Source organism: Sander vitreus, chromosome 8 (genome assembly GCF_031162955.1).
Source record: "Sander vitreus isolate 19-12246 chromosome 8, sanVit1, whole genome shotgun sequence".
In the NCBI taxonomy this organism is placed as follows: domain Eukaryota; kingdom Metazoa; phylum Chordata; class Actinopteri; order Perciformes; family Percidae; genus Sander; species Sander vitreus.
Window position 1 is genome coordinate 10,220,810 of NC_135862.1, and position 17,470 is coordinate 10,238,279.

At 41.2% G+C, this 17,470-nt stretch overlaps 1 protein-coding gene across 3 annotated transcripts in view; it reads left to right on the top strand.

Annotated features, from left to right (window-relative positions):
* banp (BTG3 associated nuclear protein) overlaps window positions 1-17,470 on the top strand; it is a 49,476-nt gene that overhangs the window by 23,045 nt on the left and 8,961 nt on the right. For all 3 annotated transcript variants that reach the window (XM_078256703.1, XM_078256701.1, XM_078256702.1), the window contains one exon: window positions 3,248-3,292. In XM_078256703.1, the coding sequence (XP_078112829.1) occupies window positions 3,248-3,292 (45 nt within the window). The remainder of the gene's footprint in view (window positions 1-3,247; window positions 3,293-17,470) is intronic.

Consider the following 17,470-nt stretch of genomic DNA (forward strand, 5'->3'; position numbering starts at 1 on the left):
AGGGAGACTTGAAAGAGTCTGATGGCAGGTGTTCCCCTTGGTTCCAAAAAAAATTGTCTAACTTGGTGGTGATATGGTCTAGGTTCAAGCAGCATTACTGACACAACCATACTGTGTACACAATCTGCACTATGGTAGGTTTGAGTGTTCAGTACTTCCTTCCTTTGCTTCTGAGATATGATGACGAAGTCAAGCTGATGCCATGACTTAGAACGAGGGTGACACCAAGTCATTTTCCTGTGTCTATTTGAGGGAAATAAGGTGTTGGTAATACACAGGTTATTTATAACAGTCGTTGGCCATTCTCATTCATGTGCCCCACACCAAACCTCCCAATACAAGCAGGCCAGCTTTGGTAATCGTCACCAACACGAGGTCCCAGGAGGACCAAACGCTCAGAGTTGGTGGAGGTCTTCATTGCACCTTCAAGTTGGTGGTAGAAGAGGTCCTTGTCAGCAGATAGAGCAACGAGTGTTGGTGCATAAGCAGAGATGACTTTGATCATTCCTTGACAAGTGTAGAGCTTAAGAGTGGATATTCTATCACTAACAGCGGTAGGTGTCTGTATGCTGTTGATGAGGATGTTGTTCACAGCAAATCCAGTGCCATAGAGACGGGGTTCATCAGCAGACTTGCCAAACCATAAGAAGGTATAGTTCTGTTCCTTGATACTTCCAGCACCAGCAAGTCTTGTTTCCTGGAGAGCAGCTATGTGCACTTTGCGCCGGGATAGTTCATTGTCAATGACAGCGGTCTTCCTGGCACCATCTCTCTCAGGGTCCAGATCATGGTCTGTTAACATTCCGGTCATCATTGTCCTAACGTTCCATGTAGAGAAAAGTAGTTTGATATTCTGTGGACTATGTCAAAACATGTCAGACCACCCCATCTGACAGTTTGTTGGTGAGTTGGAGTACCTTACTGGCCAGGGGCTGCCTGGCTTTTAGCGGGCGATAGCTACCATGAGATTAAGTAATCCCTCCCACTCTCGGTGTCCTCACCTACACTCTGGCTCATAACCGGTAACTATCTCATCCTGGGTATTGTTTCCTGCAAGGATGAGTTACAGACGCAGGTTTCCTCTGCATTGGTTGGTTGGTTGGTTGATTGACGCATAGATGCATGGCGCTAAGATGCGAAAGTTGCTGCCAGGACTTTAAAGCTACCTTGGGTGGTCCTCTCACTTATCAAGGGCTTCTCTTTTCTGAAGTTCTCGGGGTCAGAGGACAGGCACAGCCAGTACGTCTACGAGAAGATCCAGATGCAGGGAATGGCAAAAGTATAAGCTATGCTAGGTACAATTGCCTCAATGGGATCCCAGCTCCATTGTTGATGTGTGGCTGTTGACTCAAAGAGTTCATCCTACCTTGAAGGCAAGTTTTGTTTTTAGATTTGCCAGGGTGAACACCCACCCTCCTCATTCCCTATACAGGGATATGAGGGCTCCAGATTAGTCGCCGGAGTACTCGACCATGAGACAGGTAGTACTGGGCTACGTGATACCAGTAGCAGGTTTTTCCAACCTGACCTGACTCTCGATCCCAAACACACAGCCAAGGAAACTCTCAATTGGTTTCAAAGAAAGAAAATCAAGCTGTTAGAATGGCCCAGTCAATCACCTGACTTGAATCCAATTGAAAACCTCTGCAAAGAACTGAAGATCAGAGTTCATAGAAGATGCCCCCGGAACCTTGAAGATGTGTGGAAGAATGGGCAAAAATCACAGCTGAGCAATGTGTGCGACTACTTTCTTCATACAGGAGGCGTCTTGAAGCTATCATTACCAACAAAGGCTTTTCTACTAAGTATTACATTTCAGCATGTGTGTTCAATACTTTTTCCCTGTGTCATTTCACTTCATTACACACAACTTAATTTATGGACTTATTTGTTTTGATATCTTTGTATGTGTGGATTACTTGGGTTGTTACTGACATCTGGTGAAAATGTCATGCCTATATAGCCCCATCAGAAATATCTTTACTGAGAAAAATGTTGACACGTTCAATACTTATTTACCCCGCTGTAAATTTAGTTTGGACATATTGCCCAGATGACACATGTCCCTCACCAGAGAGGCACTCTGCTTGCACACCCAGCATTGGCCTGCTAGTTGAAATCAAAATCTAACTCCAAACCACAGCTGCTGAAGAGGAATTTCCACATCAGCATCATTGTTGGTAATTGTTTTGAGGATGTGGAAGAGAGATTTATTTCAAGTCGACAGTCTATGCACTACACACATACACATCTAATCACATACTGTGTATGATACGTGTCACCCATACATGACAGCTTGACATTTGTGCAAAAGCAATCGACACCTTGATCAAGTGTTTTTCTTATTTCCCGTTCAGTTGTGCCGAAGGAAACTCGGAGGAGAGATGCAGGATTGAGTGAGAGAGTTAAGTGGAGGCAGAAAAGCTCTAAAGCCTTTCCTGCTCTTTGTGGCTGCGCCCAGATTTTTTTCCCTCTCTCCTTCCTATTTCATGACATTGTTTGTTTTTTTGAGTTCAAAGCTTAGCAACAAAATCCCACTTCTCCCAACTGCCACTCATAGAATATGTTTTCATTGAGAACGGGCCCTTTTCATCAAAGACATTGGTTTTAGCGTGCTTAAAAAAAGGAAATGAGCTGTTTGAGAGATTACACTCCTCTCCGACAGCATTTGATATATACATAAAATACAATTAGCAAGATAAAACAACTGAAAGTTGGGGTTGGCTAAATATGGCTTGTATGATGTCCTCTCTTATGTGGTCTTGTAAACATCACTGTGGGTGTTCAGAGACTTTACGGTGGTCATTGCATCTCGATGAGACTGCGTTGGGCTTATACATTTGCGAACGGGTTTCTGTTTTTGTTTACAAGGGAAATGACATATCGTTGACGTATATACAAGGACGCTGCCTCCACCTCACATTCATGAAAAACTCCTCTGCCAAACCCTGAATGTGCAGAGTCCTGGAAACAGTTGATACACCTCAGATATTGACACTGTCAACTCTGTTGTCACTGTTGATAACAAGAGTTCAGTTTAGCACTATTTAATGGCTTGAATCACCTTATGACAATGCAGGTTTTAGTAATTCATGCAGGTTAGGGCCAATAGGAGGGCAAAGAAATGGGCAAGATGTATCATTTAAAGGGGCTTTATGTTTGCTGGTTAAAATGGCTAAATAATTCGGTGTATACATATAATATTGGTATCAGGCTTTTTACATGACATGTCACTTTTCTATTTCAGGGAAATCTCCAGATCCACCAGGTGCAGTTTGGTCAGGATGGACAGGTAAGAACACGTTCACAGTAAACTAAATAGAAGTTATAGTACACAAATGAATCCATGCTTTAGATTATACACCACATATTTGCATCAGTGCTTACTTTTGTGCATAAAGTACAAATTCTTCAAAACACAATGGCTGGATAACAGTAAAAGTGGATATGTGTGGGTTTTTTTGTTAGAGAAATGGTGGTGCACCAATCTTCGGTCAGCTTTACACAGTAGTCTTCGTCAGATCTTTCACAAGTGATTCGTATGTCTGATGGCTGTCTGAGCAGGCTCTTTGTCAATGACATTTTGCTGGTTCTGTCAATAGACCTTTTTCACGGCAGACATGTTGACATGTCATAGTAGGAAAAGCACAGGTGAATTCAAAACCATTAATGATGGCTGCATTCCACTTAGGAGAGGCCCTGGTATTGAGCATGCTGACTCACTGAAATAGCTTACTGGGACACTTGATGGAATTGAGCCATCGTTAAGGTTAGCCATTTCAGCTGTGCTTTTCCTACTATGACAAGTCAAAATGTCTGCTGTGAAAAAGGTCCATTTATGTACCTTAAAGGCTCTGAACACCCACACAGGTGTTTTCAGTTAATCTGGATGATTGGACCTCTTCCCAGACTGACTGATTGACATCTTCCTGAGTCTCTTGTTAGCTTTGTTGCACCTGTTACGGCAGGACAAATGACACCTTTATCATTGTTATTGGTAGATGAAGATTTGTGACCTACTACATTCCCATTAAAGCTCCAGCCCTCCTTCAACCTGAGCAGAGGTCTAATCAGCCAGAATAACTGAAATCACCTGCGTGGGTGTTCAGAGGCTTTAATTGAACCCTAAATGCACAAAGTCACTGAGTAGTCCAAATAGAAAATGCAACATATCTGACGCAGAATGGCAGCCACGTATGAATGTTTCAGTGCCAGGATTTGAATTATCTCACTAAACTGATACTGTATATTTTCCTCTTTTAATGTATTACAATCTTGTGTGGTGTGGTGGTTCTGAAAAAAACAAACCTGTGCCTGCCTTCTTTGCTGGATCTGTTTGCGCAGTGATTGCACAACAACTCTTTACCATGGCGTGTTTGTTTTTCCATGTGACTGCACCTGGCAGATGGTGAATGTTTGCGTTTTTGCCATTCAGGATAGTGAACCATAGTGACTTCTGTGTACGGTGATGTCACATTCATATCCTCTATTGCAATGGTTCCCAACCTGGGGTCCGGGGACCCCTCAGGGGGGCGGCAAAGATCACAGGAGGTGTGCAAGTCTTTATCTGGTTTGAGGTTGAAGTAAAAAAAAATATATATTTGCACATGTTAAACAAATTATGATAATACACTAGAATATATAATGTATACAAAAGTCTGTATAAAACTATGTATTTTTGTTCTTGCTTACAATTGTAGGCAGGCTACTTAGTAGGCCAAACCTCCGGGACCTCTTAACCTGGGGCCCTTGCTGTCATCAGGTCAGCTGCTAGCTCCTATCATCCTCATTTTTCCTGCCGCCACGGCATCACTATTTTATGAATGAAACATGGCGGAGAAATGTAAAAGTGCTGATAACTCCTTTGTATCAAAAAAGAAAGTAAGGCTCTATCTCGAGAGTTACCTCAACTTCGGTTTCGGAGGGGGAGCTCAGCTTTTCTTAGACATAAGTAGAGGGGGGCGCCAAGGAAAAAAGGTTGGGAACCACTGCTCTATTGCACTGTCGCTGTAAGTGTGGCAACCCTGATGTGTAGATGTGAACAAACTGTTCAAATACTTGTATTGCACTTATGTTATAGTAAGGCAGAAAATATAACTTAATTTTAGTAAATGGGAAGTTTTACTGTGGAGTTTTCTTATAAATAACCAATTAATTAAATTAGGACTGGACCCGAAAATTTGACTATTGGGTAGGCATCCAGTTTTTAAATTTGGGATTGTTTTTATACAGACCGACTTCTATAAAAACTGACTTCTTTTTGGATTTCATTGTATGTATTGCTAGGTAAATCTAGGTAAATGTGTATATGTTTTTTTTTTTTAATCTTTCATCCTTTTATCTTGGTTTTTGGTTGTATTGACCAGGCTTAGTAATTTATTTTTTTGCCATTAAAAAAAACATCCCAATCTACCATACAGTTGGATATAATAATGATATACTAATTAGAAACATACGCCCACACTGCCCGAGCAACACACACACACACACACACACACACACACACACACACACTCAGATGTTTTTTGTGTCCTCTCAGTGGCTGACATGCTTATGTCTTCGTCCATCCCTCTCCCCTCCTCTATCTCTGTCTGGGATGTTTTGGACCGAGGGCCCATCCTGTTTCTCTGTTCTTTCCGCTGATTCTCGATCAAAGCAGAGCTGGCCTGTGTATGACCAATGCAGGCCACATATGTTTGCCTGCAGACCAACCCATACTTTAACATTCATGATTTCATCATGTTTGTCTAGAATCAAGACTTTAAGGAAGGAAGTTTTTTCTCACGCGGCCCACCTGGTGGTTAAACTGTTCTGTGCTATTTTGTTAGGACAGGTGTTTTTATGTTAACAGCCAATAGAGTAGTGGTTCTCAACCTTTTTTGTGCCAGTGCCCCCCTATCCATTATCCAGGTCCCTAACCGCCCCCCAAGGAATAAGATGTAGGCTAGTTGCCCCGAATATTAATGATTACGCCGTAATATTAGGCCTGTTGTTGTTACTGTTGTTATCACAAATAATCAACAAATCATATCATTGAATGACAAACAACATATTTATTAGTTTCCCAGGTATCAAAAAAGCCATGTGGATATAGAAATTATATTTACAGGTGTTTAAAAAAAAATGCAACCATTTGACATTCAATTTAAATTAGGTAACAGCAGCCAATCAGAACGACTAGATATGTAACATTCAAACTTTAATTAGGTATTACAAACACTGACAGTAGCCAATCAGAAACCGCTAGCAATTTAACATTCAAATCTAAATCTATAACTGACTTGTTCCAACGGAAAACATGTTGGTACTTATCAAGGGGTAAAAGCAGAAGGATTTACTTCCAAAAGTTTACAACCTTTGAAAGTTAGTGAGAGCCTTTTGGTGATCGCCTTTCTTGCAAGTAAATGGCAAAAAAAAAAAGTTTTGATAAACGCAACCCCACATCGCGCTGCGTTTTGTGGAGGTGTGAGAATCCCGTACAGTAAACAGTTACATCACTGCCTCTATCGCTTCCACAAGAAAGTTTTAAAACACCAAATACAAGCCCTGAACTGCCCAGGAGTTTGAGAAACCGCTAAATGTTTGCCAAACAACAAAGCACAGTCGATGTCTCTCGCTCGTCTTTTACTTTCTCTCTTTCTCCGTGAAATGAAGCTGCCTTCAGGTGCAATAGGAAACGTTGTGTTCTAAAAAAGATCTGACGAAAAACTGTTACTGTGAAATATAAAGTCTACTTGTGCTACATTGGGGGGTTAAAGAACACAACAGGACGTCGCACCACCCTTCTTTTTTTTCTTTTTTTTTTTTTTAATCTGAAGGCAGCTTCACGCTGAAGTACGGAGCTCATTTAAGATGATGCTCTGACGTCCCGTTTCCATGAAGGCAGCGCGGGGCTGCGCCAAACAAAGCTAACAGAAGCACAGAAGAGGAGTTATGATACACTGTCTCGTCCAGTTGCAGTGCCGTGAACTGGCAGGTTTTAATGTTGCAGACCACTGTTTTTTGCAAGTAGTTTAAAGTGTAAACATGTATTGTTATTGTGAATCTTTGGTTTCAACTAGCTTTCAAAAAAACGCCCCCTAAGGGCACCTCAACGCCCCCCTTTGCAAAAAATTGCTTCCAGCGCCCCCCGCCGTCATGTTCAGTACCGCCCCCATTGACAAACACTGCAATAGAGGATATTTTTCCTTCTAAAATGTGAATGGAGGCTAAACATAGAGTATTTACTGTTGGGGTCATTACGAGAAAATTACACATAATTTTTTACTTTTTTCAATGAATTCCACATGCAGCATTCATTAAATTACTTTTGCATTATGCAGTAAAACAAAAATGTACTTGCATTAATTGGGTCACTAAATGTTTTAGGGCTAAGGCTGTGCCTACAGACAATATTACTGCATGAACCAGCCGTATTTTATCGTCTCCCCGCTACCTTAAACAACAGGCCTCCATCAACGCAGCCCTTTGAGTTTCATTACTTTTTACTTCCAAGGTTTGTAGTAAAAATAGCAAAAGTCCACAGCTTTAAATTCAGACTTTCTGAATTATATTCGCCACGGTGTTGGTCATGTGCACTCTACTCATAATTCAGAAATTTCTGGCATGAACTGAAGGCAGAATAAGACGAAGGAGATTTGTCCATAGATATTATGTCAATGAAGAGACTTAAGAGGCTTAAGAGTGTAATGCAAGTAACAACCTATTTGTTCACTCAGTAAAGTAATGCCTTTTTGTTCAAATACAGTAAGTAGTAATGCGATTATGACTTTACTTTCTGAAGAATTTCTGGACCTCCAACACTGCACTTGACAACTAAGACAATCATCACCCCTTCTTAGTAATACATAACAATGTGGTTACAAGCCACCCACTGTCTGGATCCATTTGCTTTCTGCTGCTCAGTTCTGGATTTGTCTGATTAAGATTTCAATCCTCAGTCACTCATTGGTTCAATGCACCATTGGCTATCCGTGTGCGCGCACATATGTGATGTGTGGATGCATCTGTTTTATGTGAGTTTTTGTTGTTTGTATTGTTTTACTGGCTGTTTAGCTATGTGTGTGTGTGTGTGTGTGTTTTCAATTGATTGAGGTAGTCCACACATCCCCATGCTCCTCCTCTCTCACACACTCACAAACGTCTGCTTGTGTCCTCAACTGACCTGCTCGCTGAGCCTGACAGCAGCATTTCTCTCTCTCTCTCTCTCTCTCTCTCTAGGATCTAGGAAGTTTTGGCCAGAGTTTGGTTTAGATTTTGCACCACAACACACATTTCCAGCAATTATTCATATCCGTTTACAGAGTACATAAGCGATTTTTTTTTTTTTTTTGCAGATTTCCATCTCCTTTATCACGTTTAGCTTTTCTGTAGGGTATAGTGTAGGCTTTTTAAAAATGCAGCATGGGCTATGTATAGTCATTAGTTTCTTGCAGATAGACACCAAAGGATGCAAGAACAAAAAGCTGCAGAAAGGACTCTATTCCCTTGGCAGTGTCTGGGAGCCTAGTCCAATAAAAAGCTCTTTTATTTTCCCTTTCTTTTTAGCTCATGCTTTGATAGGGTCTGTAAAATGATGAGTGCAGGGCCAAAGCAAACACACAGTGACTTATTTTTTAAAAATGAATTTTGCAGGTCGAGCTTTTCACACGCATGCAGTGGTACAATACAGTGGCAGCGTCTCCTCGCTTGTATATTCTCATATTCTTTTAGGTCAGCACTTAAATCTGATGAACCCCAGAAAGCACATAAAGACCCTCAAGGGAAACAGGGCCCGAACAAGTATGGTGTTAGTGATAGCACTTATTCAAGGAGATACATCGCTTTGATCAGATATGGTCACATCTAAATGACAAATGATGTCTTTATCATGATTGGTGTGGTGTATCTTGGACCAGAATTTGTTAAGAACCTCAGACAAAGACAAAACAGATCAGACTTAATCCTGATGTGTGTGTTTTTGTAAATGTCTAATGTGTGTGTTTACAGAGAGGCCTACATCAAATAGGCTATGTATTATGTCCCTGTTTTTGTAGTCTGGCAAAATAGTGCAAAGGCTATTAGTGTAACCTAGCATGCCCAATCCATCACACAAGTGCACTTTTTTCTTTCTCTGGGGTGGTTTTCCTCTCGTCCCTATTTGCGCTCTTTTTTTTTTTTTAATCTTCCATGTACTTTTTAGCTGTGATTACACCTGTCTTTTAAAGGCCACCTGCCGCATCCAATCACTCCAGGTCACATTGACTGTCAGCCCATACTCTTGGGTGGAACCTTGGCCGCATTATCCGTTACATAGATAAAGAAAGGTTGTCGCACTCTCTGGTTGTGATTTTAAACCGCTCCACACAGATGTTTTTGCACTCTGGCTCCATCAGGGTCTCTTAATTTATGCACATGTTTTCCATTGCTTATTTTGTGTCTCTCTGCTGTATTTGTCCCATTGAGAGTCATTCACAATCCACATTATGGTGTCCTGGCTCACGGTTTTCCTATCAGATCTCAGTGTGTGGATATGTCATGTGAGCTGTGGCTGGCCACAATATGAATGCAAAAAGCATCGCACATTTGTTGGACATCTTTTATTGAGCTGTCAAGTGTCATAAATCTGGCCTTAGAGGCTTAATTATGGAAGCGGTTTAGTAATTCCCTCCACTTGATTTCTTTACTTCTCCGCTACGGATGGGTACAGATAATGGATCGTTGAATTACTTACTACTAATTACGTTTTATTACTACTACATGCCAAATCAATCTTTTGGTAGTTAGTTAGTAAAAAAATAACATACACTGTGAGTTCTCCCTTCAAAGCTGTCATTATTTTGTCATCAGACTATGCAGACTATACCTAGAACATATACTAATTTAGATATTAGGGCTGGGCATCGACAATGATTTCCCGATTTGTTTCCGATTCATAAAGTCCCAGATTTGTTTTATTCTCGATTCAATTTTATTCCCGATTTTTATTTTAAATTCAAGATCGATTAGGTTACTACTACTACTACTACTACTAGATATGCTAGTTTTCCTAACAACAATTACTTTAGATCATGGAAAATAGAAATTGGTATATTCTGTTTGATTTTGTTCTGTTTATAAGTCTGCTACTCGCTGTGTTCAATGCTCTGTGATGCTCTGCAGGAGGCCTGTTCCATACTGTCGTGCTGCAACACAAGTGTTTTCTCATGAATCCCATTTCTGAGAATAACATTTGTTGTGTTTAAGACTTCACAGCTAAAATAAATTCCTTCCCTCTGTGATTATTTGGTCAGGAAATCAATACATTTTGCAACCACTCGTCGAAAAAAAAAACGAATGTGATCACCTAAATTCTTTCGCTCACAGCTCGTCAGTCGTGTGTGTCAGTGTTTGAGTAAATCATGCTGTCCACTAAGTTAACTGGTACTAATCATGCTTTGCTCACTGTTGCATAATGCTTCAGAATGAACTTAACATAAGATTCTTTCAGTAAGAGATTAGTGAGAGGATTTAGGGCCTTGAAGGATAAGGGGTCAAACCCCTGCCCCAGCTTTACTGACAAAAGAAATCCAGGTGTCTTTTTGTAGTTGAGGAGACAGGCTGTGTTAAAATTCTGAGAGTGCTGCAGACTGACCCCTCTGTCTCTGTCCACACATATTGACACTGAAGATTTACTGCATGCAGTGAGTAGCGCAGTGTGCTTCACACATTTCACTATTCACTTTGTTTAGCTGCTCATGCATGTTTAATATGTGTAGTTCAGCTGCAGATGTTTCTGTATCCGCTTCCATCTCGGTCTATGCCAACTTAGTCCTGAACTTAGTGCAAATGTGCCAGCTGAAAGTCTGAACAGCCTATAAAACCCCTTTCATGTAGACGGAAGAGAAGGCAGACCCCATGAAACTATAAAATAACTAGTCTTTTACTGCACACCCTGTCTGTTGTAGCCTCTTATCTGGTGCCCTTCTCTCTTTGTGCTATGATCTTACCCTGCACTGATGCAGACCAAATGGAGGATTGTAAGATGAAAGGAGCGACTGATGAGGAGGAGGGAAGAGAGAAAAAAGATGGGGAGAGGAAAGCCAGAAAGGGAGACTGTCTGTCTGAAAGGGATGTTTTGACCCGTTCATGATTGAAAACTGAGACCAGTTAAGCTGTGAATCGGACAAAAACTCATGCATGGTACCAGGTAGAGCTGTCAATCTTTCTCTATCATACCATTCAAATTTCATTTGTGATTTTTTTTTATTTATTTATTTTTTTTTATATTCAAATATTTAATGCTCAAATGCAACCTGTTATAAATATGTACTACACTACTCAGGTTTATGCATTATCAATGCCACAATAAGCATGTGTTTGTTGTTACATGTTCTGTCCACTAGAGGGACTTCCAACATCAGCTTGGCCGAGAGGGGACCTACGTCATAGCAGATTGCATTTCTGGCACGCTGCTCTCTGTTTATATTCTTTTCCACCACACACGCAGCGACAAACACAAATCAACAGAGAACGCTGTAATGAAACGTTATCTAACAAGTGTATTGAAGCGGCTCTGTTGTAAAGGCTAACGTTGCTCAGTTAGCACAATGATATCATGTTAGGAAGCACAGCCAAAACGATTTGTTATAAACTTAGTGACAATAGTGTTAGCCACGATGCTAATGGAATTGATAACTAAGTCAAACGGTGCTGCCACTACTATTTAAGTGATTTAAAAGCAACCTGTTTCTTGCAGATTGTCACGTTACTGAGAATACAGCTGTTAGAAGGTAATATGAAGTCGAAGCTCTGACAGCTGTAGTGCAGCTAACATTAACTTTAGCTGTCTTCATGAAGCTCCCAGGTAAGCTCCTATAACTCGCGACGCAGCTAGGAAACCAGAACAAGCTAACTAATGATTACATAAGCATTTTGGCTCGGTGGATGTCGATTTTAAAGTCATGTTAAAACTATTTCCCGTCCTTCTTCCGATTTCTAGCCGCAGCCTGTCACTCCCCCCTGTACTGACGTTACTCTGTACGTAACGTTAGCTCATAATGCCTTGTGTTTCTCACTCCCGTAACTTATTGTTCATCAGACGTGACATGAGAAGAGTGAGATTAGCTAACGTTAGCCAACCTATTTATAAAAAAAAAAATCACATTTGAATAGTAATTTCAGCATTCGAATAGTATTGATTTTTTTACTATTCAAATTATAGTCGACTTTCGGAATTCGTTCCAACAGCCCTAGTACCAGGTGCCACATAAGAAAGGAGGCGGTGCCCTCTGCTAGCTCAAAAGGCTTAGGCAAATACAATGTGCCCTCAATGGCTTTGGATGTCCCCCATCTTTGCTGTCATTGCCCTTTGCAAATATGTAAAAGCTGAAAAGAAACAAAAATAATGTAATAATAAAAGCTACAGAGGAGCAGCAAATCCACTGTCGAGTGAGCTCACAGTTTTTAGAGGACTCTCCCTGGCAGATAGCTGTAAACCAATGGCGTGTCAGTCTGAGAAATCAAACTCATCTCAAGAGACAGCTATACTATACTATGCCTGCATCATTTACCGATGATGGACCTGAGTGCCGCCCATCGACATGATTGTCAAGAGCCTGAAGACACACACACACACACACACACACACACACACACACACTCACACACACACTCACACTCACACACTTACTTCAGTCCCTCCCCCTAGTTGAACCTCTGCCACCCCTTCCTGTCACCACGTGTGAGTTGCATCTGTTGGACCCTCCCAAGCGACATTGCTCATGGTCAGTGTGGGAACTGGGTCACAGAACAGAGAGCTCAGCACAGGTCCCTCCTGTGCTGCCAGGACCTGTAAACACTAAACCAGTCCAGAACCAGAACAATACAGGGAGTGTATATAGGGATGGTGCACAGTGTCAATGAGTTGATAAAGGAGACAATGAGAAAAAGGAGGGCCAGACAAGAAAAAGTGAGCGAATGATGTGAGGTAATAAAGAGGAAACTAGATATTTTAGTGCGTTTTGAACTCATATTGTACTGCAAATGTTGATGTTCTTACAGTTGTGTGCATTTATGCCAGAGACATCAGCTCCTCGATGTCTGTTTCGGTTAGCTTCGGTAATGGTCTAGTGTTCTAGGACAGCATCTCTTGATTTGTCATGTCTTCACACAAGCAGATGCTTGAACAATCTGTAAGGTTAACCTCAGAGAATCAGGGTGTGATTTGTGCTGGAATCAAACTGCTGGCCCGTCGCCCGAGTTACTCAGTTGTCCTATTTATCTCTCTGCTCATGTCGTTTCTAATGTGTAAGGGGTTTTTGAGATTCCTGTGATTCACAGTCTGAGGGGAGGGTAAAAGGGAGATGAAAAGATACAAACAAGATGTTTTATGAACAATGTTTAGTGTAAGTGGGTTGTACGTAAGCAGTCAAGGATTTAGAGGTCTAGTGGTGGATCCTGTTTCAAAGGAGTAGTGGTCTGCTTTGTGTCCCTGTGGCATCATGGCCTGGAGATAAAGAGCCACAGATCAGGAAATCCATAGTTCTGAATATGTGCGTAGGTGTGTGTGTGTTTGCTACTCAGCATTTTGTAGCAGAGGAGGGTACCCCCCCCCAGTGGTGTTTTCTTTTGTCTTTGTGGGCAGAGCCTAGAGTCGCTGGGCTGCGTGAGTAAAAGGGACCAGATGTTTTAGTTGCATTTCAGCGTGACTCACCATCGGCACAGGCCTGATGCAGCCCTGCTTCACCAGTCCCAGACCTACAGTGCTCGTCATTCATCAGTTTCAGCTTCTACAGTATCCTCACAGGGACAGCAATAGTTAGTGCATTTACATGGACTTTAGGGTAATTATAACCGGGGTTTAGGTAATACTTGTTTCATGTAAACAACTCAATCAGAATATTTGACACATAACCAGAACAAACATGATTTCATTAACGGAGCTAGTCTTTCCAATGACTTCTGGCAAACTGCATTTTGGCAGAATTTTTTTGTATGCACACACACACACACACCACAAAAAAATGGAGTGAAATGGATGCAGAGTAGTGTGATTGGAAAAAAATCAGCATGCCTAAAAGTGGGGGAACAATAAAACTTTTCTTTAGTGGAAATGATAGAAAAACAGCTTGCATACACTGCAACTAAAGGTGTGTTGTACAATTCCGACTACACATTTTTCTGGACATCAATGTGACTGTTTATTATGCCAGAGAAAGCACCAGCCAGATGGTTGAGATGGATGTTACTTGATAGAGAGTCCTCTGAATGGTTTGTTTTGTTTCCTCTTTTACCAGCACTGACAAGTGTACAGGCAGCAGTAAAAGGGATTGTATCTGATGTGATGTCTCAGTGAGTTAAAGACTGCAGTGTGCTACATGCTGGTGTAAGATGACAGATCTGAGACTTGAAGATTCTTGGCTGCTATGTGTCAGTCAAAGGTGCTGATTTCGGGACCCATTGATCCCTCTCCAAGATATATTGTTATATTGAGGTTTAGATGTACTGCTTGAAACGTCAGTCTTAGGTCATCTGGACATGTTTCCAAATCATCTTCATTTGTTTTACATAAGAGAAGGGCCAAAACTAAAATCACTTCAGTTGTGTCAAAAAAATTACATTTAATTTAGGAAACGTCTTGGCCTTCCCCATTTATAGATTGTCTCAATACTAGATTAAATGACTTGTTAAGATTGGTGTTTTGTGCAGTGTGATATTTTGTTAGTTGAGTTTAACAACCTGTGTACATCAACTTCTCTGGCATCATTGGATAATATTTGGATAATAATTGGAAACACGATGAAGTCATCAACCTAAATCATGAAATTTACCTTCGTAAATTAGCCACGCCAAGTTTGGATTTGCGCTACAGAACAGAGAAAACCTTCAATGGAATTGTCTTCCTTTTTTGTTTTTAAAGGGCCCGGCTGCTACTTTTGTCAACAGTTCCCATTTGATTTAGTGGTTCTGGATCAGAATTCAACACAAGCTGGTTTTGTCATAAAACCTCTCGGAGTTCTGTCTAAATCTGACTCCCAGTGTGCTGATGGGAGTTGTGGAGCAAAGGATGCAAGGGAGGGTTTGATTGGATGCAGGTGTTGAGCTCTGGTGTAGAAACAGTGTCAGGGTGTGGGTGGAGATGGGAAGCAGTGGGCCAGGCTACGAGGTCAGGGATCTTGCAAGATATGAAGATTTATAATACGGATGTATTTCAAAGAATAATGTGTGGACAGGAGATAGATATATCAGTAATGTATGGTAATATCACTTGTCAGAAGTCTGAACCTATAACTGCAAATAAGTGAGACAATTCCCAAATCATAGAGGAACAAAGCATGATGCTCTTTGGCTTCTATTTCAACTTCTGATATTTTCTGGTTTGTATCACAAGCCCACTGTTGCCTATTCAATCATATTGTGAGCTGAGTCCCAGCTGAAATCAGAATAGTCCTCAGAGTTAATGCCTGCAGTGAGACATATTTAGGCCAGTGTGATCATTTTCCCAGTCTTCACTAAACAAGGACTCAGCACACCGCTGTGTCTATGGGCATCATTACAGCCAAGTCGCAGCCAGGCCTTAGCCCCCCTTTGTCCACCCCCTCTACCCCACCTACCCACCCGTAGCTAGTGTTTCTGCTTGGACATCTGTCCACAGTTGGCAGTTGCAGATGTTGTTGGCGGCTGTTAAGCTGAGAGGAAGTTCCAGCCACTCCAAAGTCCAAATGTTTCTTTTTTCATTTCCTTGTTTTTTTTTTTTCAGATCTGAAAGAAGAGGCGCACAGAAAAAAAAAAAAAAACAAAAAAAAAACAAACAGAAAGACAGAGCACAGAAAATTGGATCGTATGGAGTTTTGTTTCTTCTAAAAGGAGTATCTTGTGTTATGGGGGATCCCAGTGTGCTTTGATTACAGTGAGGGTGAAGCAAAATCTTTAAAAACATACACCGACACAAACACACACATGCACACTAAGCGGGTTACTCATAGTATCGTTCACAACTGAGTTTAACTGACACCTTCTGTGAGCCTGGGAATTGATACCAGCCTGCACCATGTATGTGCTTTGTGGAAGCAGATTTTCTGATTGATGCATTATTCTGAGACTGTTACCAAGGATAGAAGTTTAACTTCAACAAATTACGTGAAAAGGAGAAAAAGTACATTTTAAAATTCTCAGACAAGCATAAATGAGGGCTGGGTAACAAAGTCTTGTTCATCCAGTTATTACTTGTCTTTTAGTCTTGAAATCATGAATATTTTTTGCATTAAGCTGCTTGTTGTTGTTGTTCACTTTTGTGTCTCTGTTCTCCCATTGCTGTGTCCTGGATCCATTACCGAAAGCATTACAGCATCAGCAAACGATTTCCCCCCCTTTTTTCTCAAGGCAATGGCAGCTAGCAAAGCCTGCAGAGGATTTAAGATGCGCTTTTCTCTCCAGTACTGTGCTGCAGTATCATGGCCCTTTAATCCTGCTTTTTTCGCTAGCCAGCCAGCCAGCACTGATTATTTAAGGGTCCCAATCCCTAAAACTTTAGGGTCAACAGTAACCCAACAGTAAGTCAAATCTAATATATTGGGCTGCATTGTAAATGAGTCATCGCAGCTCTTTAGGCAGTCAAGGCAAGCCTGTAAAGTTTTCCCAGTGTTGGGACTTGGCTGCTCCAAGAAAGCCCTCTCAAACATTTCTCACCTTTTTGTATAATGTATTAGTTTTCTACTAACTAGGGCTGGGACGGGATGGATTTTTTCTTACCGCGGTTGAAAAGCAAGAAATTCCCACGGTATACCGCAACCCCCTTATGAGGGTATCATAAGTTAGAGCGAGAATGGCACGGTGCCTTAAAGTGTAACTCTCGCAACCTAGGGTCTTTTTGTGAATGTACCCGAGTCAAACTTTCGCTTAAAAACATATTTAGGACGGAATCGGCACTTTTAAGATTTACCGTATTTTCGAGCAGAGTTTCATGTTGTCGAGCCTTCTTAGTGTTTTAGAAATAGCTATTTTGAGGCTAGCATAAAAGTGCCCCTAGCAACTCTGTTAGCTGCTAGACTAATGTGCAATGGTAAACACTGCAGCTGTAACATTAATGTGTCTATCTCAGCTGAGAACGGTGAAATTACATACAAGACACAAGCCATTACACAGGTACTCTCGCATATATATATAGGCATAATAGTCAACACAAATGGAATGTTATTATGTGTCATGGAACACTGCGCTCCTCAACTCGCGAAAGGTCGGATTTGCTCCATCTTTTGATGATAAGTTCTGTTTAGAAAACCTTGAATCCATGTAAGACACAATGTCATCAGACACAATTCATGTCATTAGACACAACGTGCACACATATGTGCAGGCCACTGTTTTTTTGCGGTGATGACGGTGACGAGCTCAGGCGGTAACCGTCCCAGCCCTACTACTAACAATTTGAGTTGTTGTTCAAGCAGAATAACTTTCTACCTCATAAGACCTTTCCTTGAAATCATTTTGTGATTATTTTTGTTTTTGCATC